At 45.9% G+C, this 25,910-nt stretch overlaps 2 protein-coding genes across 7 annotated transcripts in view; both read left to right on the top strand.

Annotated features, from left to right (window-relative positions):
• Positions 1-3,547, top strand: part of LOC137538997 (transmembrane emp24 domain-containing protein 10-like) — a 36,329-nt gene extending 32,782 nt beyond the window's left edge. For 2 of the 6 annotated variants that reach the window (XR_011024912.1, XR_011024908.1), the window contains exons 6-7: positions 11-78; positions 3,378-3,547. The gene's annotated coding sequence lies outside the window, so the exon portion shown is untranslated. Of the gene's footprint in view, positions 1-10; positions 3,355-3,377 lie in introns of those variants that run through there. The other 4 variants (XR_011024913.1, XR_011024909.1, XR_011024911.1 and 1 more) reach the window with 2 other exon arrangements.
• A 10,952-nt stretch (positions 3,548-14,499) lies between these two features.
• LOC137537931 (cathepsin W-like) overlaps positions 14,500-25,910 on the top strand; it is a 36,627-nt gene continuing 25,216 nt past the window's right edge. Inside the window, exons 1-5 of the mRNA XM_068259861.1 lie at positions 14,500-14,960; positions 15,080-15,251; positions 17,393-17,505; positions 18,958-18,979; positions 19,074-19,128. Of these exons, the coding sequence (XP_068115962.1) occupies positions 14,500-14,960; positions 15,080-15,251; positions 17,393-17,505; positions 18,958-18,979; positions 19,074-19,128 (823 nt within the window). The remainder of the gene's footprint in view (positions 14,961-15,079; positions 15,252-17,392; positions 17,506-18,957; positions 18,980-19,073; positions 19,129-25,910) is intronic.

The raw sequence follows: 25,910 nt of genomic DNA, 5'->3' as shown, positions 1-25,910 counted from the left end.
GAATCCAAAGTGAGCCCCCTAGAGGTCTGGAATATATTAGTTCAGCAAAGTCTGCAGTAGAGTTGTTTTTCTCCTTATGTGAGTATTTATACTGCCTTTAAGAAATATATTTTTGATACTAAAAATTGTCCTGTGTTGACAAATACAGACTTTCGTAAAGCTATGCAAATTGCAGCTTTTGTTTGCCACGTGCAAGAATTCGGGTTCATGAATCAGATTTCAGTGTAATGGTCGCTATGGGTTACTGTACTTTGCAATTTTTTCTTTTATAAATTAGCACAATCATCTGTTACTTTTTCTTCATTACTGTCTCCTTTTTTGTAGAGTCGGACTATTAAATGATGTACAACGTTACTCTGAAAGTCAAAGAGTAGATTAGTGGCAATGCTTTAATGTGCAAGTTTGCATTGAACCATAAGAGGTAGATGGCAGTTTTAGCACTCTGGCTCCTTCAATGCAATGGCCTTAGGAGCCTGAGGTGAGAGACATATGGAGGCTGCCATATTCGTTTTCTTTTAAACAATACGAGTTGCCTGGCAACCCTGCTGATCTTTCTGGTCAGTAGTGTCTGAATCATACACCTGAAGCAAGCAAACTGCTAATCTTGTCAGATTTTTGTCAAACACATCTGATTTGCATGCTTGTCCAGGGGGACTACATCTACAAGTATTAGAGGCAGAGGATCATCAGGAAACCTAGGCACTGCATTGAAATAAATATGTCAGCCTCTATATGTCTCTATTCCCTTTAATATATAGATGTCTCCCAATGTGCCAAAACAATTGATTCTTCTCTGATTGGAATCGATTCAGACAGTAATCTATTCTTAATACACACAGCACATTGACTTTCAGTTGATTTAAGCTATTGAAAATGGATCAGACCGCAGCGTTGCCTGTTGATTGAAGTGCATTGCTATGGTCTATCGATATACCATTGCTCCTGCCCAATCGGCCTAGATTTTCCATCCTTTCCGGTTGATACTGTTGATTGATATTGGTCAAAATCAAAAGGAATTAGATTGTTTGGACATTTTGAAGGTATCGATTGCAATCAGGGAGATCGAATCTGCTGAGAATCGAATGGAAAAATTGATGTGTGTATGGGTGCCTTTACTGCTTTACTTGATGATCATAACTACAGTTATTTGGTGAGATGCAAATAATCATGACTTGTTTTCAAACTGTGGAACTGGGCCAATTTATATTTACCAAGAAGTGCATTTGATTGGCCTGACAAAAAAGTTTCAAGCCAGAATTATTTGCATCTCATTGGCCAGTTTTTGGTGTGATCATTTCCTGCACTGTCAGGTAAGATAACTGTACCAACAATCATTAACCCTCTGCACTCAAGACGTTCACAGCAAGCCGTAACACTAGAAGCCTTAAAAACGACTGTCGCAAAAGTATGCAATTGCAGAAATGGGACATGCACATAAATCCGTCTAAGATCTCCTCAACTTACACCATCATAGAAATGTACTGTACTGGCATAGGTTACAGAGGAGCTACAATCTTCAGCCTGATTTATGTCCATGTATGTTTCCTAGAGTGGTTGAACCTGACAGTGCCTTAGCGTGGATCCCACGTTATGAGCATGAAATGTTTGCTGGCTTGCTGACTTGTATAGGTAGACAAAAACATTTGATATACCCTATTAGAAAAGTGCTTCAGGAAACCCACATTGTGTCATAATACCATATGGTCAGCAAATTGGATTCTTTTTAATGTAACTTGAATAAAAGTTAAGTTTTATTACTTTTCTAATAGGGTATATCAAATGTTTTTGTAGTTCTAATCAGGTGTGTTTCTGTTTTGTATAGGTAGAGTAGGAACCCTTTTCATAAGGAGAAACCTCATTACTGGTGAAAGTGTCTAGTACACAATGCTTTTGAATGCAATCCATTTTGGAAGCTTATGTCTCTTTCTACAGCTACATCATTTTGCAACCTAGTTGTTTTTATCCCTTTTGTTCCAGCTTGCTGAAAGTGTCTTGAGTGCAGAGAGTTAGTGATTGTATGTAAATTGACTACTCCCCTCAGCACCTGCTTTTTCTTTTAAAATCGTGGTCCCTAATGCTGGATACACACCATGCGTTTCCGCGTTTGATGCGTCCGTTGATACGCGTCGATTCGATTATTTCCGACATGTCCGATTCAAGCTTCGATGTATCGTTAGGTCGATTTGCCATACTTTACATGGCAATCGACCTAAAAATCATCGAAATTCGTTCGGAAATGCTCGGAAATAATCGAATCGACGCGTATCAACGGACGCATTTGACGCGGAAATGCATGGTGTGTATCCAGCACAAGCAGGATGAGCATAGCTACTCTTTTGTAGGTAAGAGAACCAGCCTGTGGCATAAGAATTACTTCCTTCTCCTAATATTGGTAACTGGTGGCAGATTATGCTAGGTACACACCATACAGTTTTCTGGCAGATTTATCTGCCAGATCGATTTCCAATCTGAATTTCAACAGATTTTTCCGAATTTCTTTTTTATCGTCTTTTCGATCGATTGTTATAGAACTGAACGAAAATCGATTGGAAAAACGATTAATAAAAAGATCAGAAAATGGAAAAATCAAAATTCAGATCGGACGTGTTGGAAATCTGGAGATCTTGCATGTAAATCTGCCAGAAAATTGTATGGTGCGTACCTAGCATTAGATTTACTCATCAACCTGACAGCTGTATGAATTTGGCTTATTCAATATTGGCTTTAAAATCCAAACAGTGTATACAAACGAAGTGGCAAACAGAATATCTTTGATGGCCAACCGTGAGTTGCTCCATAGCTTATCTTCTGTAATCTCTGGATTCAGCCAGTAGGTGGATCAATCAGGTGTGACCTTGTGACACTCAAAGTAAGAAGAACAATAGATGCCAGGCTACATTTCTCAGCATCTACGCATTACAGTGGAAAATGTGCGTTAGGAGTCGGTCGTGTAGCTTGCAGGAAATTGGTGGTGAACAATTGTAAGCTAACGGAACTTAAGTCAGTATGGATAGGTGCACAGCTACAGGCAAACACAGCTACACAGTGGGATTTTGTCTTTTAAGAAGTTCAGTACCAAAAGTATAACTTAAAATTTACACGTAACAAGTATTTTTTACTTTGAGAGCTTGGCTTACATACTGTAATTGTCAGATTAAACCGTTTATACTGTATATAATGAATGCTGTGGAAGAGGTAAATGTGAGTGATTAACATGGTGTATAGCTGATTTTGTATTTTTATCCAAAGATGGTAAATTGTGACATTCTGACAGCCTAAAATAAATTCTCACTGGGATTTTTTGTAAAAGTGATGTTTTTGTTTCTTTTCCTAATAAAAAAACTTAAAATTTTACACATTCAATTTTATTATTTCAGCAAAAACTGAAGAATCCCTCAACCGACCTTCCCATGAAACAGTTATGACAGATATCAATGCTACAGCAGCCGTGTTATAATTTATTGCTATTAAAAATGATCTTTAGTCTGCAGCTAGATATAAATGTCCTGATGTGGAAAATTATTAAAAGTCCAGCCTCTTTACTTTACCTCATTTTCTCATCTCTTATTTAACCTTCTTGCCGGTTATCCCTGCGCAGGAGGGTTTATCCGGCCCCGCTAGGCCGATTTTCACACATTTTTTTTTTTTACTGCACACAGCTAGCACTTTGCTAGCTGCGTGCATATCCCGATCGCCGCCGATTCGTCGCTACCCGCCGCGCCCCCCCCCCAGACCCCTTGAGCAGCCTGGCCAATCAGTGCCAGGCAGCGCTGAGGGGTGGATCGGGATTCTCTATGACGTCGGTGACGTCATCCCGCCCCTTCGCCATGGCGACGGGGGAAGCCCAGCAGGAAATCCCATTCTGAACGGGATTTCCTGCTTGCAAAGATCGCCGGCGGCGATCGAAGTAGGTAGGGGGATGCCGCTTGTCAGTGGCTATCATGTAGCTCGCTAAATGATTTTTAAAAAAAATATTTAAAAAGTGCTGCGCCGCCCCCTTGCCGTCAGAATTGGAACGGCAAGGGGGATAAAAGACAACTGTAGCAAGAGGGATATGGAGGTTGCCAGGGGCGTAACAATAGGGGATGCAACCCCTGCCCCCGTGTGGGGGCCCTATAGGGCCAGCTCACGGCCGTTTTTGGGGGGCCGGAGGGGACACAACATGAGGGGAGAGCATTGGACATCCGTGGGGAGGGAGGACAGCCCCCCCTCACCTCGGCCTCTCCCATCTGCGCTCCCCTCCAGCATATATCGCGGGCAGGAACACATACCTTCCCGCGTTCCTCTAAGTGTCTGATTTCTAGTTACGCCCTTGGAGTAGTGTTGGGCGAACAGTGTTCGCCACTGTTCGGGTTCTGCAGAACATCACCCTGTTCGGGTGATGTTCGAGTTCGGCCGAACACCTGACTGTGCTCGGCCAAACCGTTCGGCCACATGGCCGAACTAAGAGCGCATGGCCGAACGTTCCCCGAACGTTCGGCTAGCGCTGTGATTGGCCGAACGGGTCACGTGGTTCGGACCCGAACGCGCTCTGATTGGCCGAACTGTCACGTGGTTCGGGTAAATAAATACCCGAACCACGTCATATCTCCGCCATTTGTCTGTGGGTTTAGCTTTGGGTAGGCAGGCAGGGTAGTTCGCGCTCCAGCCACGCTAGCCAGGGTCCCCCCTGTCATTGTGTCGCTGCTGGGAACAGTAGTACACCGCTCGCTCAGCCACACTATATAGCATTCTGTTTACTGCCACTCTGTGTACCTCGCTCAGCAACATTATATAGCATTCTGTTCACTGTTCTGTGTCTGCTGGGAATAGTGGTACACCGCTCGCTCAGCCACACTATATAGCATTCTGTTTACTGTTCTGTGTCTGCTGGGAATAGTGGTACACCGCTCGCTCAGCCACACTATATAGCATTCTGTTTACTGTTCTGTGTCTGCTGGGAATAGTGGTACACCGCTCGCTCAGCCACACTATATAGCATTCTGTTTACTGTTCTGTGTCTGCTGTGAATAGTGGTACACTGCTCGCTCAGCCACACTATATAGCATTCTGTTCACTGTTCTGTGTCTGCTGGGAATAGTGGTACACCGCTCGCTCAGCCACACTATATAGCATTCTGTTTACTGTTCTGTGTCTGCTGGGAATAGTGGTACACCGCTCGCTCAGCCACACTATATAGCATTCTGTTTACTGTTCTGTGTCTGCTGGGAATAGTAGTACACCGCTCGCTCAGCCACACTATATAGCATTCTGTTTACTGCCACTCTGTGTACCTCGCTCAGCCACATTATATAGCATTCTGTTCACTGTTCCGTGTCTGCTGGGAATAGTGGTACACCGCTCGCTCAGCCACACTATATAGCATTCTGTTTACTGTTCTGTGTCTGCTGGGAATAGTGGTACACCACTCGCTCAGCCACACTATATAGCATTCTGTTTACTGCCACTCTCTGTGTACCTCGCTCAGCCACATTATATAGCATTCTGTTCACTGTTCTGTGTCTGCTGGGAATAGTGGTACACCGCTCGCTCAGCCACACTATATAGCATTCTGTTTACTGTTCTGTGTCTGCTGGGAATAGTGGTACACCGCTCGCTCAGCCACACTATATAGCATTCTGTTTACTGTTATGTGTCTGCTGGGAATAGTGGTACACCGCTCGCTCAGCCACACTATATAGCATTCTGTTTACTGTTCTGTGTCTGCTGGGAATAGTAGTACACCGCTCGCTCAGCCACACTATATAGCATTCTGTTTACTGTTCTGTGTCTGCTGGGAATAGTAGTACACCGCTCGCTCAGCCACACTATATAGCATTCTGTTTACTGCCACTCTGTGTACCTCGCTCAGCCACATTATATAGCATTCTGTTCACTGTTCTGTGTCTGCTGGGAATAGTGGTACACCGCTCGCTCAGCCACACTATATAGCATTCTGTTTACTGTTCTGTGTCTGCTGGGAATAGTGGTACACCACTCGCTCAGCCACACTATATAGCATTCTGTTTACTGCCACTCTGTGTACCTCGCTCAGCCACATTATATAGCATTCTGTTCACTGTTCTGTGTCTGCTGGGAATAGTGGTACACCGCTCGCTCAGCCACACTATATAGCATTCTGTTTACTGTTCTGTGTCTGCTGGGAATAGTGGTACACCGCTCGCTCAGCCACACTATATAGCATTCTGTTTACTGTTCTGTGTCTGCTGGGAATAGTGGTACACCGCTCGCTCAGCCACACTATATAGCATTCTGTTTACTGTTCTGTGTCTGCTGGGAATAGTAGTACACCGCTCACCCGCCACTGTATAGCATTGTGCTCTGTGTCGCTGCTGGGAATAGTGGTACACCGCTCACCCGTCACTGTATAGCATTGTGCTCTGTGTCGCTGCTGGGAATAGTGGTACTGTATAGCATTTCTGTACTGCCACTGTACTGCTGCCAGTCAGCGTGTACTGTAAGGATAAGTGAAATGAGGAAGAAATCCGGTGAAAGAGGGAGGGGCAAGGGAAGAGGTGTTTCCCCTGACGGTTCACGTACAGGCCACAGGGGAGCACCCAAGAAAACCCACTCAATACCGCCCATGTTGTCCAGGACAACAACCCTCACAAATCCAAAAGAACAGGACCAGATAATTACTTGGATGACCTCTCAAGCGTCCAGCAGTGGGTTAAGCAGCACCAGCACATCACGCACGAGGTCCGAGTCCTCAGCCAGTTACAAGGAGCCAGTGGGCACAAAGCTGACACAACCGGCAGCGACACCACGCACACAACTGCCAGATAACCAGTCCGATGAATTACCTCAGGACACAATGGGGTATTCGCAGGAGCTATTCCCAGCCCAACAAACTTCCACCTTTCAAAGGTCAATGGAGGAACAGCCAGAAATGTTGTGCCTGGATTCACAACCGTTAACTGTGGGAAATGCACCGCGCACTGAAATACAAGGCGAGTCCGAGGAGGACTCGGAAACCCAAATCCCAGAGCAATTTGGGCAGGAGGGGTTGCAATTGCAGGAGGTCGGCCGACAAGATCTGGAAGACGACGTTGGAGTGTGCTGCGCAGAGGTTGTTGTGGGGAGCTCTACTCCACGGCGGCGGCCCACAATGACATATGACGAGTTTGAGGAGATGGAAGAGGAGGGTATGGACAATGTGGACAGAGACCCAGATTTTGTTTGTGAACGAGAACATCGCCGTCGTAGCAGCAGCACAGATGAGTCTGTTGAAGAACCCACTGCTGCACGAGTTCGCCTTGTGCCACAAGGTAGGCGGCGCGCAATTTCAGGCACCACAAGCGTGGAAGTTCAAGTGAGAGGCAAAAGAGGAGCAAACAGAAATCGCCAGCAAGGAGGCAGGTGCTCCAAAGTCTGGGCTTTCTTTGAAGACTGCACTGAGGATGTTACCATGGCGATTTGCAAGGTGTGCAAGACCCGCCTGAGCAGGGGGAAAAGTATTAACAACCTCTCCACCACCAGCATGAGCCGTCACATGCTATCCAAACATCCCACTCTGTGGGCAAACGCGTCAGGACAGGGTACCAGCAACAACACTGCCTCCCTTGGGTTCACCAGACTCACCACCAGACCCGCCTCAGCAGCAGCAGTAGCCCAGCCATTGCGTGGTTCACAACATTCACAAACATCAGACGACGCTGACACTGTCACTTTCCGGAGTAGTGCTCTTGAGGTCTCCCAGTGTTCATCAAACACAACAACCAACAGCCCTTCCGTGTGCAGCGCTACGGTTCAGTTGTCTGTGTCGGAGATGTTTGAGCGCAAGAGGAAATTGCCAGCAAATGACCCCCGGGCCGTGGTAGTAACAGCCAGCATAGCCAAGCTTCTGGCCTGTGAAATGCTGCCATATCGAGTGGTGGAGACAAACAGCTTCAAGGGCATGATGTCAGTGGCCATCCCACGTTACGTGGTTCCCAGCCGCTACCACTTTGCGCACTCTGCAGTGCCTGAGTTGCATGAGCACGTGGTCAGCAAAATAACCCGAAGCTTGAAGAATGCCGTTGCCTGCAAGGTTCACCTCACCACTGACACCTGGACGAGTGCGTTCGGCCAGGGTCGATACATCTCCCTTACCGCGCACTGGGTGAACCTTGTGGAGCCTGGCAGCGATTCCTCACCTGCTACGGCACGGGTGTTGCCCACGCCACAAACAGCTGCACCGCCGTCCCTCCCACTGGATAACAACAGCAGCACCTACCTCTCTGACTCCTTCTTCTCCTCCAACGCATCTCAAAGCTGTACCTCATCCGGAAACGCTAACCCAGCAGCAGTAGGATCGTGGAAGCAGTGCAGCACAGCTGTTGGCATGCGTCAGCAAGCGTTGCTGAAGCTAATCTGCCTTGGGGATAAGCAGCACACAGGGGAGGAAATTTGGAGGGGAATAAAGGAACAGACGGATTTGTGGCTGGCACCGCTGGACCTGAAACCGGGCATGGTTGTGTGTGATAATGGGAGTAATCTCATTCGCGCTTTAAGGTTGGCTAAGCTGACACACATCCCTTGCCTGGCGCACGTGATGAACCTAGTAGTTCAGCGGTTCCTGAGGACATACCCAGGCGTGGCCGATCTTCTGTTGAAGGTGCGTCGAGTGGCCAAACATTGTAGAAATTCCAGTACTGCTTCGGGGGCACTCGCCAAGATGCAGGAGCGCTTCAATCTCCCCCACCATCGCTTGCTGTGTGATGTCCCTACGCGCTGGAATTCTACGCTGCACATGCTAGCCCGCTTTTGCGAGCAGAAGAGTGCAGTGGTCCAGTACATGACGGCGCAGTACCGAGGCGCATCCGGCCAGCTGCCAAGCTTCTGTGGATCCGATTGGGCCAACATGTTGGACCTCTGCCAAGTCCTCCAAAATTTTGAGCAATCCACGTTGCTTGTGAGCAGTGACAACTCTTCAGTCAGCATTACCATACCACTGCTGTGTTTACTGAAGAGGTCGATGTTAAAAATCAAGGAAACAGCTGTCATGATGCAACTGGGGGAATCTGAAGGAGAAAACGATCAGCGTGATGGTACCAACATCAGGCCATCTGCCTCAGGGAACGCTGGCCCCAGCAGCTATGACGAAGAAGAGGAGGAGGAACAGCTGGAGTTGGAGCAGGAATTTCATGCCACCACTGACGAGGGCCAGAGCGGTGCACGTTGGACTTCCACAATTCAACGCGAATGGTCAGCAGAAGCAGACCAGGAGGAAGGTGACGACTATGATGCATCACAACAACTATCACAACGCTCACAAGAGGATGATGAGGATTCTGGTAGGACTCTGGCACACATGGCTCAATTCATGCTAGACTGCATTGAACGTGACCCACGCATTGAGCGCATTCTGGACAACACCAATTACTGGGTTTATACCCTTCTGGATCCACGGTACAAACACAATGTTCCAAAACTGCTTGAAGAAAGAGTCAGACAGGTCAAAATGGAAGAATACCAGCAGGCCCTTGTGGAGACTTTAGAGAGGAGATTGACATCCTCCCCCTCCTCTAGCCAGTTGTACGCAGACAGACTGACTTCCGCAAACCCAGGACGACCAGGAGGGCAGCAAACAACGCAAGCCGCAGCTAGTACCCAAAATGGAACGGTATCGGCAGTGTCCTTGGAGTGGGAAAATTTTCTGACACCCATGCAGCAGCAGCCCACTGAACAGCAAGCGTGCAGATCCACCTCCAACACCGATCGCCTGGAGAAGATGGTCAAGGACTACATGTCAGATGACGTAGCTGTGTCGAACAATCCATCTGCACCCTTCAACTATTGGGTATCGAAGCTAGACACCTGGCACGAACTGGCAATGTACGCAATAGAGGTGCTGGCTTGCCCGGCAGCCAGCGTTATGTCGGAACGCTGTTTCAGTGCTGCCGGAGGCATCGTCACAGATCGGCGTATCCGCCTCTCTACAGAAAATGCAGACCGTCTGACTCAAATTAAAATGAATCAATCCTGGATTGGAAATGACTACGCAACACTCCAGGACCCCAACCAAGTAACATGACCAATGAACATCTGGGATGGTGTAGCGTTTCCGGTCCCTGTTTATTGAACCTCTCATCTGTATTACATTTATGACTGCATGGCGGCAAAAAGCATTGCTGCTATATCCGCACGCTTTTTGTCCTCATGCAAGGCCTGGGTTGTTGTGTCTCAAAAACCGTGGCCTTCTCCTCCTGCGCCTGCTCCTGTTCCATCACGTCTGCTGCTGCTGGGTTAGCGTTGCCGCGTGGTCCCTGTTTATTGAACCACTTATCTTTATTACATTTATGACTGCATGGCGGTACAAAGCATGCTATCCGCACGCTTCTTGCCCTCATGCAAGGCCTGGGTTGTTGTGTCTCACAAAGCGTGGCCTTCTCCTCCTGCGCCTCCTCCTGTTCCATCACGTCTGCTGCTGCTGGGTTAGCGTTGCCGCGTGGTCCCTGTTTATTGAACCACTTATCTTTATTACATTTATGACTGCATGGCGGTACAAAGCATGCTATCCGCACGCTTCTTGCCCTCATGCAAGGCCTGGGTTGTTGTGTCTCACAAAGCGTGGCCTTCTCCTCCTGCGCCTCCTCCTGTTCCATCACGTCTGCTGCTGCTGGGTTAGCGTTGCCGCGTGGTCCCTGTTTATTGAACCACTTATCTTTATTACATTTATGACTGCATGGCGGTACAAAGCATGCTATCCGCACGCTTCTTGCCCTCATGCAAGGCCTGGGTTGTTGTGTCTCACAAAGCGTGGCCTTCTCCTCCTGCGCCTCCTCCTGTTCCATCACGTCTGCTGCTGCTGGGTTAGCGTTGCCGCGTGGTCCCTGTTTATTGAACCACTTATCTTTATTACATTTATGACTGCATGGCGGTACAAAGCATGCTATCCGCACGCTTCTTGCCCTCATGCAAGGCCTGGGTTGTTGTGTCTCACAAAGCGTGGCCTTCTCCTCCTGCGCCTCCTCCTGTTCCATCACGTCTGCTGCTGCTGGGTTAGCGTTGCCGCGTGGTCCCTGTTTATTGAACCACTTATCTTTATTACATTTATGACTGCATGGCGGTACAAAGCATGCTATCCGCACGCTTCTTGCCCTCATGCAAGGCCTGGGTTGTTGTGTCTCACAAAGCGTGGCCTTCTCCTCCTGTGCCTCCTCCTGTTCCATCACGTCTGCTGCTGCTGGGTTAGCGTTGCCGCGTGGTCCCTGTTTATTGAACCACTTATCTTTATTACATTTATGACTGCATGGCGGTACAAAGCCTGCTATCCGCACGCTTCTTGCCCTCATGCAAGGCCTGGGTTGTTGTGTCTCACAAAGCGTGGCCTTCTCCTGCGCCTCCTCCTGTTCCATCACGTCTGCTGCTGCTGGGTTAGCGTTGCCGCGTGGTCCCTGTTTATTGAACCACTTATCTTTATTACATTTATGACTGCATGGCGGTAAAAAGCATGCTATCCGCACGCTTTTTGTCCTCATGCAAGGCCTGGGTTGTTGTGTCTCACAAAGCGTGGCCTTCTCCTCCTGCGCCTCCTCCTGTTCCATCACGTGTGCTGCTGCTGCTGCTGCTGGGTTAGCGTTGCCGGTCCCTGTTTATGGAACCTCTTATCTTTATTACATTTATGACTGCATGGCGGTACAAAGCATGCTATCCGCACGCTTCTTGCCCTCATGCAAGGCCGGGGTTGTTGTGTCTCACAAAGCGTGGCCTTCTCCTCCTGCGCCTCCTCCTGTTCCATCACGTGTGCTGCTGCTGGGTTAGCGTTACCGGTCCCTTTTCCTGGAACCTCTTATATGTATTACATTTATGACTGCATGCCGACAAAAAACATGTTACCTGTGCAAAGAAAACAGACATTTCCCGCATTTAAAAGACAGTTTTCCCTTTGAAACTTTAAAATCGATTTTCTCAAAAACTATAAGCTCTTTTTGCTAATTTTTTTTTTCCTCTTGTACCCACTCCCAAGGTGCACATACCCTGTAAATTTGGGGTATGTAGCATGTAAGGAGGCTTTACAAACCACAAAAGTTCGGGTCCCCATTGACTTCCATTATGTTCGGAGTTCGGGTCGAACACCCGAACATCGCGGCCATGTTCGGCCTGTTCGGCCCGAACCCGAACATCTAGATGTTCGCCCAACACTACCTTGGAGGCTGCCATATTATTTCGTTTTACGCCCTTGGAGGCTGCCATATTATTTTCAGTTTAATACACATTGCCTGTCTGTCCTGCTGATCCTCTGCCTGTAATATTTTCAGCCATAGACCCTGAACAAGCATGCAGCAAATCAGGTATTTCTGGCATTGTCAGATCTGACAAGATTAGCTGCATGCTGGTTTCTGGTGTTATTCAGACATGACTGCAGCCAAATAGATCAGCAGGGCTGCCAGTCAACTAGTGGTCGGTGGTGTCATGAATGATACGGACGTCGAGACGATTAGCGATTCTGTATCGTTCCGCAGATCAGAATGTCACTTTCTGTTTAAACGTACAACAGATGTCTTCCTTCTCTTCTGAGTGAAAGTAAACCCATCACCCACACTGAATTAGAGTCCCTTTCCTGGCCAGTGACACAGAGGTGTAATACATTATTATTTATTATTATTATTATTTTTTATTTATATAGCGCCAACATCTTCCGTAGCGCTGTACATAGTACAAACAAATAATGGGGAACAAATATACATAAGAAATACAAGACACTGTACAGTCATGACATTGAATAGAATTAAAAATACAAATACATAGTTGATGTGTAGTTGGTACATGTACATATGTTAAAATTACAGCAGTATGAGAAACACTAGGAGGAGGTCCCTGCCCTTGCGAGCTTACAATCTAGAGGGTAGTGGGGAGGACACAAAAGGGAAGAAAACACAAGGATTAGTGGGTGAGCCAGTGTGCCTTCAGTGCTGCCCATAGCAAATTATAGGCTTGTCTGAACAGGTGTGTTTTCAGAGTACGTTTGAAGGTTTCCAGACTTGTGGCATGACGAACCGGCTGAGGGAGAGAGTTCCAAAGGTTGTTCTAGCTGGTCACACTCCGATGATAAATAACACCCCAAAAGGTCTTTTCATCCAGGGGAACCCAAAGGAAGCTAGCTCCCCAGGGGTCCACTGCCAACATCAGACACATTGGCACCGCTGGGGAACAGATTTGAATGCATGTGGTTTATAATTTCAGTCAGTTAAATGAAAACAGTGTATAGCACAGCTATGAAATTAATATAGTCTTGTTCGTTAAAATCTGCCCAATGTGCTGATATAAAATTAATAACAATAACCCGTCCGGTTATTGGTGTACGACAGTTCTCTGGGGCAGGACAGCCTAACACACTCATGCAAGATGTCATATTAATCGGTATTTTCTGACAAGTATGAATCTGCTATCCACCTACATATGACATGTATAGTTTATGAGTTACAGGGTTTTACAATTTACGCTCAAAGTCCTCCTAGGAGAGGGTGGACTGTCATTGGTGGGTAATTCAGAGGGGGCAGGCATTGCCACACCCCAAACCAGCTTCATCAAAAGCACATTGCCAGCAGGCGGACTTTAGTCCTCCAAATCCCATCTTCACGAGAGCCTGCTGCTGCTAACCAGAGGACCATGTGGTTAGCAACCATCTTGGAACTGTAACATCTGCTTGGATTACAAAATATAAAGGCCTATGACTCTGAAACCAAGGACTCCCAGAAGGAAATATCCCCACACAGACTGCATTTCGGCTAAGTAACCCTTTCATAATTATTTCCTTTTATTTTAAGCTTTGCGTGTATATGTTAATTAGTGTATGTGAATGTGTGTAATGCATTTTTGCTACTAAAACGTTTAAAAATCGTTTTACGGTTAGGACCTGTTCCTGAACATACACAATCGTACTTACTCCTCCGAAAACGTTACCTTGTGTTCTAGAGGATCTTGTATTTACAACCCGTATGCTTTAATCGGGCACAGATAGACAGATCTGGCGCCGATCCCTGCATACAGCTAAGGGTTAACTTACAGTGTTCGCAGTGTGCTAATATATTTACAGTCATGTGCTGACAAGCATTTCAATTGTGCGTGTGTGGTGAATCTTTTGGAGTCAGGACGCTCCTCTCGGCTAGTCGGTTCATAGATTGCGAATCCACATATGGGCATCTACACGAAAAGGGACAGCGAGACCGAGTTTCTGAATCTGAGCGATTGACCTGATCAAGGACCAGCCCATGCGGTCTATGATGGTTGGCAGCTTATTGGGATTTGTGTATGTTCAACATATCAAAATCTGTGGTCGATAACCGGTGCATTACCATTTCCATAGATTAAACGTATAGCACAGAGTTACCCCCCCAAATCTCTTTTTTTCTATCCTATCTTTTATTTTGCAACAATGGCTGATGCAGCGGGATCCAAGCGAATGCAATTGCCTGATCTGGCAAACTTGTGTGTAGAAAGAGGCATTGAGCCTTATACTAAAACGAAAACACAATTAATTGAGGATTATTGCAACTGGGTACCCAGCCGGATCAGATGCTGGAAGAGCACCCTGATGGTCCAGAAGATACTGCTGGGACAACGGAAAGTAAGCTGTTGAATCGAGTTGACACACTTTCAGCCCCAGGAGAAAACAGAACGGAGTCTGAACGGATCACACTAAATGAGGAGGAGCATGGTAACCGGAAGGAGCCCGTCCATGCAATCCTTTCCTGTGTTCCTGATGCTGGAATTCAGCACGCTTTACAAAGTCTGTCGGATACAAATCCTGAGCTGTACCTGCAGATTGTCAGAGAAAACGCTGACCGTGCAGAACGCCAGCGCCAGGCTGACAGAGAGGAACGCCAGGCGGAAAGGGAAGCTTCAGAACACCGGTGGCTTGCTGAGAAAGAGGCAGCAGAGAGAGAATCCGCACGCCGACACGACCTTGAAATGGCCAAATTGCGAGCGCAAGGCCAAAATCCCTCGCCAAGTGCTCCGGAGTCCAGGCCCACGCTGCAATTATCGCTAACTACCAGCTGACCCCATAGGTATATCGCAAAAAGTTTAGGGCCCTGCAGAAAGGCCCCACAGACACTTATGGCAACCTGGCGGGTCACCTGCTCACTGTGTTCAGGCAGTGGTCACGAGGCCTCAACAAAGACTCTCACCAAGGTCTGGAGGACCTCATCGTACAGGACCAGTTACTGCACTGTTGTCCACCAGAGGTCCGGGAGTTTGTCTTGGAGCAGAAGCCTGGATTCACCAAAGCTGCCGCAGACCTCGCAGACACTTTTGTGGCCACCCGTGTACCGGACCCCCCTTTCCAGAGCTGGAAAGGGGGGGGGGACCTTTGCAAAATAGCTCTCCTCCCCCTGTGAACCGTGGGAATCGGGTCCCACAGCCACAGAGGCCGGAAGCTGCACCTGCTGCTCATTCGCCTGATGCAACCTATGTTCCCAAGTGTTACTAGTGTGGCCAGCGAGGACATCTCCAGTCTGCCTGCCCCGAGGTTAGGACGCCGTCTCCAGAGCCTAGCCCCGAATCGGCTAGCCCATCCTCTACTGCACACGCCTACCTCGTCATTGGAGCAGCAAATCCTCGACTTTCCGGAAATCATCAAGTCGTGGAGGTAAACGACCAGATCGCTGTCGGTTTCCGCGACACAGGCGCAGAACTTACATTGGTTCGCTCTCATCTTGTTGCCAGGGAGAATTTCCTTCCTAATGAGCATGTTACACTTGTGGGAGTTGGTGGCACACACGCACGCATCGGCAAAGCTCGTGTTGTTCTCGATTGGGGAAGGGGGCGCCGGACAAAAGTTGTGGGGGTGACTGATGACATCCCAGTGCCTGTGCTGTTGGGCACCGATCTTGGCTCCCTACGATCCTTTTATGAACCTATGATCAACACCCCGGATTGCCAGTCTGGACCTACTCAGGTACTGTACAAGTTTGGTGAGGGACAGAGGAAGGCAGCTGGGGTAATGGTACCTAGCTCTACTAGGGAAGGAGGCAAGGAAGAGGTACCTGTTTCTAACGGACAGCTGTCTAATCACTGTTTGTCTGATTCTGAACCTGTCACTGTTGTTCCCGATACATGTGTACATTATGTGAAAAATGAACATAACTGTGATATTGATGTTGTACCAAATATTGCTAATCGTTTTCATGCTGAACCTCATGTTGCTAAAAAATGATTTATGTTTAAATGTGATAGCCTCTAACCTAAGAGTTCACAGTCTTTTTTTTGCCTGGGTCATATCCTTGCAGGGCAGCGGAAGGAGGCCAGGTGTCAGAGCAGGCATCTGGGGGCCTAGACCTCCCCTCCTGCTATGACAGCCAGAGTGCTCCACCATTGCCTGTTACCAAACAGCTGGTGGAGACAGGCAGTTCCTTCCCTGTCTCACCCTTGTATGTCTCACCCTCGCAGAAGCCACCCAGTGCAAAACTGCCCAGATGTCCACCTTCTATCCCTCCTGGAGGAGGGGCAAGCCTCGCCACCCAGGTGAAGGCTAATTCGTTTTCTAAAATGTGTTCTAATGTCCACCTAGGTTGTGCTGACTAAAATGTTTTGCCAAGGTGTAGTCAGTTAGAGCAGGGGTATGCCACGCTGCTTCCAGATTCGTGGGCTGGCACCCGAGAGTCAGAAAGTGACCTGTATGTCAGCCAACGACTCTCTCCCTTACAGGAAGTGCTAGGCAAACCCAGCCAGGCATTTAGAGGTAAGCCTGTTGGTGTGCATCTCGCCGTCCGCAAAGCAGACACTGGGACACACCGGACCATGCAGCCTTATGCCTCTGGTGAGTTGTCTAAACTTTAGACTCTAAAGTACAATCAGATAAGAAAGTCGAGAGCCCGTCCAGTAACCAAGTAGACGCACCGATCAGAGTGAAAGTAAACCCATCACCCACACTGAATTAGAGTCCCTTTGCTGGCCAGCGACACAGAGGTGTAATACATCAAATGTTGTTCTAGTTTGTAATAGATAGAAGATGATAGTAGAACTGCAAGACCCAGCAATGACTGTGGCCTGGCCTGTATGCAATGTTTGTGACGCACGCACGCACGCACGCACGCACGCACACACACACACACACACACACGAATATGAGCCCTCAAAACGTTTTTTTTTTTTTTTTGTGGCAGTTTCAGCAATAAAGGACAGCCTAGCTAACTGTTCCTGTCTCTCTGTGGGCTGTATGCGGTGTCACCCACAAAGGGAGCTATTCTAGTAAAGTAGAATGAACTTCCGGGAGGTCCGGAGGAGCGATCAGAGTTGTGCTGTGTATAGTTAGTGCAGCTCTCAATTTCCGTGCAGGACGGCTCTCAATTTTGTGGAGGGATCCAGAAAAGGGAAGATACTCATACAATTGGCACCCACCATGGCCACTGAGCACCTGCATAGTGCAGAACTCTGGTGACTGCAAGGCGAATGGTGCTATCCACAGCTGCAAGAGGAGAAGAACGAAGGTATTCCCGCTACCACGAGCCTGGTCCCTGGCTCAAAGGGACAAAGCCTGCGAGTTGGTACACCATACGGGCTAACCAGCACTTCATTAAGGTGAGATCATTCTACGATCGGCTGGCCACTTTTCATAATCCACACACTGAGTGTGCTTTCTTCAACTTTGTCTCCATATACAAAGGGAGCTATGGTATAGTATGTTCAAACACAGATACAGTGAAACGATATACAATGGTATGGTTAATAACCTGCAGTGTGCTGCTAGTGTGGGACCACAAATCCCAGCTGGCCTGGCTGGCAACTGTCTGTGGGCTCTATCTATGCAGTGTCACCCACAAAGACAGCTATGCTTCTTTAGTAAGTTAAATCACAAATACAGTGAAACGATAGGCAATGGTATGGTAATACAGTGTGCTGCCAGTGTGGGACTACAAATCCCAGCTAGCCTGGCTGGCAACTGTCTGTGGGCTCTATCTATGCAGTGTCACCCACAAAGACAGCTATGCTTTAGTAAGTTAAATCACAAATACAGTGAAAAGATATGCAATGGTAATACAGAGTGTGGACCTGGCAAAGTACAGCAACTAGGCCCAGCTGCGACAGGGCTTTATCTTTGCCTGTCTGTGGTCATGCAGTAAAAAAAACAAACAGATCAGAAGAATATTAGCTCTCAAAAGAGCTTTGGTGGGGTGATTTCAGTAACAACATTGAGCGAGGAGCAAGTTAACAGCCTAACTAACGCTGTCCCTATCTCCAAATGTCTCTCCCTTCCTCTCACTACAGGAAGATCAGCAGACTGAGAACATGGGGAACGCTGCAGCGTGGGGGTCCGTGGATGAGTGCAGCCTAATTGGCTGCCATGTGTCTGCTGACTGTGATGTAGAGGGTCAAAGTTTACCCCAATGACGAGGTATAGGAGGCGGGTCAAATGGGCTATGTGTCCGCTACCGGGCGCAGGTAGCTGATATCCGGGCGGAATACCCGCCGGGAGAACCATTGTGGCCATCTCTAGAGATGAGCAGCAGAGTTCAGTAGAGACTGGAGAGGTTCCAGTCTGTTTTTGGTAGGCCACACAGCAGGGTATTACAGTAATGAAGATGATTGAAATTTTTTATCAATCCTCTAGATTTGATATTTAATCAGATCTCTATAGATATCTGATCAAATATTGACTGGAATGCAGTCACCACTAGTTTCGTACTTCTTCATGCAGTATTAAACTACAGGGCTGTCAGTCACACTCCACTCCCATTCATGCTCGATCATAGAGAGACGGGCCTTTTGATACATTCATTCTGTGTCATTTATGTGTTTATTTTTGCTGTCACTTTAATACATTGTGGTTTTATTATTTTTCCATCACCATCATTTACACATCTGTTTGTGGTTTTGTCGATAACACCCCTGACTTTCACGTTTACTTACAAACCCTCTTCACTTTATCTTCTGTGTAGAATCATTCTCTCCAACATTTTCATATTTTTTTGGCAGTGACAAGATGCTTCTCCTCCGTGTAATCTGTGTTTTTGTGCTCTTTTTCCCAACTAGAACCTCCACAAGTTCTGCAATGGTGAGGTGACTCGTATTAAATGTTGCACATTTTTCACTTGCTCTTGTTTCTGTAATATTTTGGTTCCTTATTTAATGTGATTCTTTCTTTTTAGGTCCAGTTTAAAGATTTCATGCAGCAATTTAACAGAAGCTATGGCAGCAAGAAAGGTAAAAACTTTTATCCATTACTTTAAAAATCACCTTAAAGTGAACCTGAAGTGAGAAAATTCACTTTAAGTCATTGGGAACCGTATAAAAAAAAAAAACAGATACTGTATTTTTTGGACTATAAGACTCACTTTTTCTCCCCCAAAAGTGGGGGTAAAAAGTCACTGCATCTTATAGTCCAAATGCAGGGAGTTCATGACTTGTGAACGCCTGCCAATATGATATCCAGAGCTTTCCCTCTACATAGGTACAGTATGTTTCAAACCTGGAGTGAATTTCCTCACTTTAGGTTCCCTTTAAAGAAGAGCTGTCAGCCATACTATCTCAGATAAAAAACACCACATATATAAGTAGATAAATACTTGCAATACTTACATACCATATGTATTGCACTGTCCATGTTTTGATTTTAGTGATTTTTCTACAGTAAAAAAAGAGAAAATCCTTCTTAGCATTTCTCATTTTAAGTGTGGCTATTTTTAAGCCAATTCTGATGTAATTTCCTCCCTTACTCTCCTCTGCCTGATTTGCCCGCCCTCCACTATAGAAAGTGCATTGTCTCAGCATGAGAAATATTGGCCAATCAGAGAGGAACAGAGCTGTGGGAGGAGAAAACAGGAGGGAAAGAAGCTTCAACCAATCAGGCTGCAATAGTTAAGTCTGAAGGGAAGTACAGAAGCAAAAAAGGACAACCCAGCATGCCCTGCAACTTCCTTTTTGTGTACAAAATTTTGTGTGTACCGAATAAGAGTCAGGTAAACTGGGATATGATCATTTATCAACAAGAAAAGTAATAGTGATTTTAACTTTTGGATTGCCTGGTTAGCATCCTTAATCCTTGTTTACCAGATAAAAATAAAGAATTGATTTTTTATTTTATGCCGAACAGTTAAGGCAGCCATACACTGGTCGATGTGCCACCAGATCGACCAGCTGACAGATCCCTATCTGATCGAATCTGATCAGAGAGGGATCGTATGGCTGCCTTACTGCAAACAGATTGTGAATCGATTTCAGCCTGAAACCGATCACAATCTGTTCAGCTGCTCCTGCCGCCTGTCCCCCCCCCCGCGCATACATTACCTGATGCGGGCTCCGGGGCGCCTTCTCCTCTTCTTCTCAGCGCTGCACCCGCTCCATCCCGGCGCTTCCTGTGTCACTCCGTGACCAGGAAGTTCAAATAGAGCGCCCTCTATTTGAACTTCCTGGGTCACTGCAGTGACCCAGGAAGCGCCGGGATGGAGCGGGTGCAGCGCTGAGAAGATGCGGAGAAGACGCCTGGGAGCCCGCATCAGGTAATGTATTTTTCGTCGGATCGGCCGCCGCTAGCGACGCGCACTTTACCCGCGGGCGATCGAGGGTAATTTCCCGCACGGCGCGATCGATGGACCGATCCGATTTCGGGAGGAAATCGGATCGGCGGCGGCGTTTACCGCGTACGATTGGCAGCAGATTCGATCCCAGGATCGAATCTGCTGTCGAAACGGGCGAGAATCGGGCCAGTGTATGGCCACCTTTACTCTTTAAGGTGATTTGTATTGACCATCGATCTCGTTGCCCATCTCTGTTATCTAATTACTTGTGAAATACATGGATAGAAAAAAAACCAAAGGTATTTTGTAGAAATGTTAAATGTTTTAAAGGAAATAAAAAAAAATAAAAGAAGTTAAAATGTGTGCAAAATGTAAGAGATTTGGGGCAGAGGGGTGTCTATAGGGTCAGCATCATCTGCAGCCACAGGAGTCCTAAGGATGTTGGGGCTGTCAACTTCTTTACCCACCTCCCTCTGAAACCGTAGCTGCCTGTCTAGGCCAGGTGTTGTTATGGGGGTGCTGGGTAGGCAACATGTTGGCCACACTTTTGCATCAGATAAAAGGGGAAAACCTAGAGCCCACTATGGTGTAGTATTTCAAGACTGAACAGGTTTTTAATAAATGTGTACAGAGATATACTCACAAGTGTGGGTTACTGATAGGCAACCAATTTTCAGGAGAGGGGGAGAACTTAAGAACTTAAACCCACTCCTCAAGGGGTTTAGATGTCGCTCTCTGTAGAAATGGAAAAAAACGGGGATAGACCCCTCCACCAGCGGTGGACTTGATACAATGTATATTTTAATCTTTTTGGTGCCTATGTTCCATCTGTATACATCGTTTTGTATGCTTTCTGGCAGATGGGAATCCTGACATAGGTGTTACAGTACTACAGAGAAAGTAAGTGGAAACGTTGGTGGGCAGGGCACCCTTCTTAAGCTTTCTCTGAGGGACCTCATGATTTAATTATACTCCTGATGTGGGCCTTGATACATGAAATCTCTCTTCTCATCTGTAAAATGACTTTTTAGCACATCACAATGAACCACTTAAAGACCGTAGGCTTACACCCCCCTAGTGACCAGGCTATTTTTTACACATTAGGCCACTGCAGCTCGCTGCAGGGCCGTACAACTCAGCACACAAGTGATCCCCCCCCTTCTCTGCCCACCAACAGAGCTTTCTGTTGGTGGGGTCTGATCCCTGCTAGCATGTTTATTTATTTGTAATTTTTTTTATTCTAACCCCAACCTCCCTCCCCCCGCTAGCCAATGACAGCGATCGGATGACAGCGGATTGATCCTGTGTGTCTCATGGGGACAGTCGTGTCACACGGCTGACCCTGTACATCGCTGCCGTAGATCACATCGCTGTACCATGTAAATAGATAACAGTCTCTTAGTGGCAATCGCTGCTGGGAGGCTGATGACGGAGCGGAGCGCGTGCGCATCGGCCACGTTCCCCAGCAATCTAAGCCCCTGGGACTTCACACCAATTGGTGTGGAGCGGTTGTTAAAAGGTTAAAAACACACAAAATATGTTCATGTTTTATGTGTATTTTTAATATTTCTCATCCTATTTTGAGTTATTTTGTTTCCTTGCTGATATCTAAAATAACCTTTCATAGACAAGGTGAAAAAAAGACAATGGGCCAAATCCTGATAACTTTTCTCCCGAGTTTTCTCCAAGTAGATATTTTCAAACCTATCAATAAAATACTTTTAAAGCTCCCACAAAGCACTACATTTGATTACCTACTTTTTAGTACTTTTTGAATTGCTAAGTACTGAAAACGTGTTGACACTGAAGCGAAAAAAACGTATGAGATAATGAATAGTATGTGTAGTATGGATAATTAATAGAACATAAGTAGCAAAGAAAAGAGTCTCATATTTTTATTTTCGGTTCACACTGGCAATTAGTGGCAAACGGATCTGTGAAAATGGATCTGATTACCGGTCGATCGGATCAGTTTTCACTCCATTTGCCTTTCAGCTGCTTATGTTCGGTTTCCCCATATCCCACCCAGACGCCCATCAGCAAAGTGAATTGTAATGGCTAGAACAGTCCGTTTCTTTATTAGTGTGAAGAAACGTTCCGTTTTCTCGTTGCCCCCAATGCAGTGCTTCAGGTTACGTTTCCGTTCCGCTATGGCTCAGCGGTCCGGAAAAATTGCTGCAGAACCATATTTGTGGTCTGTTCAGCACATTGTGTGGAACAGATCCGTTCTCACAGACAAATGTGAACGGTTCCATAGGTTAACATTGGATTCATTCACATCCGTTAGGACCCGCGAACGGACCGTTTTTTAACACGAATGTGAACCGGGCCTTATGTAGCTTTTTTTTTTTTTTTTTATAGCATTGCATCATTCTCTAATATTTGCAGTTTACACACTACACTCTGCATTTTAAAGAGGAACTTCAGCCTAAACAAACATACTGTCATTAAGTTACATTAGTTATGTTAATTAAAATAGATAGGTAATATAATCTCTTACCCACCCTGTTTTAAAAGAACAGGCAACTGTTTGATTTCATGAGGGCATCCATCTTTTTGGATGAAAGGAGGTGACAAGGAGCATGAGACACAGTTCCAACTGTCCTGTGTGCTGATCACCCCTCCCAGTTGCTAGGCAACATAAATAACAACATAGGAAATCCCATCATGCTTTGCACAGCATCAGGGAGAAAAAGCCCGGGCAGTTTTCTTTGATGGGTGGAGCTTAGCTAAAAATACAGCTAAAAATTATGCTTTGGTAAGAAAAACAAAGTTCTGATGCTGTGAAACTGTTAAAGAAACACAAAGCTTTTTCAGTTCTGCTGAGTAGATTTTTAGTCCGGAGGTTCACTTTAAGCTATGAAACAGAGAAGAGATAACGACCCATTGAACTCCCCTACAGTAAAATCTTATCTGAAGTTGTCTTTCACTGTTTCTTTGATGTATAAGTGCTTCAGAAAATAGCAGACGTCAGGAGGAACGTCTGGAGGAAGCCCCAGGTAAGTGGATATTGATTTTTATTTTTTTACAGCCCTCCCTGAACCTTCCCTTCAATAGAAAAAGTAGATGAAAAAGGTAATCCACACTCATTATCAGCAATTTCTTGCTTGGTGGATGCTTCAAAGGTATTTCATTGATAAGGTTTTGGCCAAGGCAAGATAATCAGGAGTCTCACTCCACATGCCATATATGACCATTCTTGCCGCATGCATGTGAAAATGGTGCCGGAAATTTGGGTGCAGGGTGAAGCCGAAAAACGGCAAAAGTCCCGGTGTGTTAATTACTATTCCACCTCCAGGCTGCCATGGACACCGGAGAAAGAGGTAATCCAGCTGCCTACTTACAAACATGTTCCGTTCAAGAATTTGTTTGTAAGTTGAGTCCTGTGTTATTTATAGTGAATAAATAATTTACTTTTAGAGAACTCTGGATTTGCTCCTACTGTACAGTGGTGTGAAAAACTATTTGCCCCCTCCTTGATTTCTTATTCTTTTGCATGTTTGTCACACTTAAATGTTTCTGCTCATCAAAAATCGTTAACTATTAGTTAAAGATAACATAATTGAACACAAAATGCAGTTTTAAATGATGATTTTTATTATTTAGTGAGAAAAATAACTCAAAACCTACATGGCCCTGTGTGAAAAAGAAATTGCCCCCTGAACCTAATAACTGGTTGGGCCACCCTTAGCAGCAATAACTGCAATCAAGCGTTTGCGATAACTTGCAACGAGTCTTTTACAGCGCTCTGGAGGAATTTTGGCCCACTCATCTTTGCAGAATTGTTGTAATTCAGCTTTATTTGAGGGTTTTCTAGCATGAACCACCTTTTTAAGGTCATGCCACAACATCTCAGTAGGATTCAGGTCAGGACTTTGACTAGGCCACTCCAAAGTCTTCATTTTGTTTTTCTTCAGCCATTCAGAGGTGGATTTGCAGGTGTGTTTTGGGTCATTGTCCTGCTGCAGCACCCAAGATCGCTTCAGCTTGAGTTGATGAACAGATGGCCAGACATTCTCCTTCAGGATTTTTTGGTAGACAGTAGAATTCATGGTTCCATCTATCACAGCAAGCCTTCCAGGTCCTGAAGCAGCAAAACAACCCCAGACCATCACACTACCACCACCATATTTTACTGTTGGTATGATGTTCTTTTGCTGAAATGCTGTGTTATTTCTACGCCAGATGTAACGGGACACGCACCTTCCAAAAAGTTCAACTTTTGTCTCATTGGTCCACAAGGTATTTTCCCAAAAGTCTTGGCAATCATTGAGATGTTTTTTTAGCAAAATTGAGACGAGCCTTAATGTTCTTTTTGCTTAAAAGTGGTTTGTGCCTTGGATATCTGCCATGCAGGCTGTTTTTACCCAGTCTCTTTCTTATGGTGGAGTCGTGAACAATGACCTTAATTGAGGCAAGTGAGGCCTGAAGTTCTTTAGATGTTGTCCTGGGGTCTTTTGTGGCCCCTCGGATGAGTTTTCTCTGCGCTCTTGGGGTAATTTTGGTCGGCCAGCCACTCCTGGGGAGGTTCATCACTGTTCCATGTTTTTACCATTTGTGGATAATGGCTTTCACTGTGGTTCGCTGGAGTCCCAAAGCTTTAGAAATGGCTTTATAACCTTTACCAGACTGATAGATCTCAATTACAGTACTTTTGTTCTCATTTGTTCCTGAATTTCTTTGGATCTTGGCATGATGTCTAGCTTTTGAGGTGCTTTTGGTCTACTTCTCTGTGTCAGATAGCTCCTATTTAAATGATTTCTTGATTGAAACAGGTGTGGCAGTAATCAGGCCTGGGGGTGACTTCAGAAATTGAACTCAGGTGTGATAAACCACAGTTAAGTTATTTTTTAACAAGGTGGGCAATCACTTTTTCACACAGGGCCATGTAGATTTGGAGGTTTTTTTTCTCACTAAATAATAATTTAAAACTGCATTTTGTGTTCAATTATGTTATCTTTGACTAATAGTTAACGGTTTTTGATTAGGCAGAAACATTTAAGTGTGACAAACATGCAAAAGAATAAGAAATCAGGAAGGGGGCAAATAGTTTTTCACACCACTGTATATAGCATATATACAGTAAGTTTTTGGGTTTTCAATGAGCTTTTTAATATGTTTTAAACTACTTACAGTTTATATAAATATATAAATAAACAGTGTATTATATATGCATATATTGTATAAACAGTTTATACAGTACTGTAAAGCTCGTTGTCTGGCGGTAACTCTGGACTCTGAGCTTTCCTTTATACCACATATCAACACATTAACTACCTCCTGCTACCTCCATCTCAAATACATTTCCAGAATCCGTCCCTTCCTCTCACAAGAAGCAACTAAAATGCTTGTGCATGCCCTAATCATCTCCCGTCTTGACTACTGTAACACCCTACTCTGTGATCTACCAAAAAGCAGACTGACACCTCTCCAATCCCTACTAAACTCCGCTGCCTGTCTCATCCACCT

Source organism: Hyperolius riggenbachi, chromosome 11 (genome assembly GCF_040937935.1).
Source record: "Hyperolius riggenbachi isolate aHypRig1 chromosome 11, aHypRig1.pri, whole genome shotgun sequence".
NCBI classification, from domain to species: Eukaryota; Metazoa; Chordata; class Amphibia; order Anura; family Hyperoliidae; genus Hyperolius; species Hyperolius riggenbachi.
The sequence above is the reverse complement of the archived record's forward strand: the minus strand, read 5'-3'. Positions and strand labels throughout refer to the sequence as shown.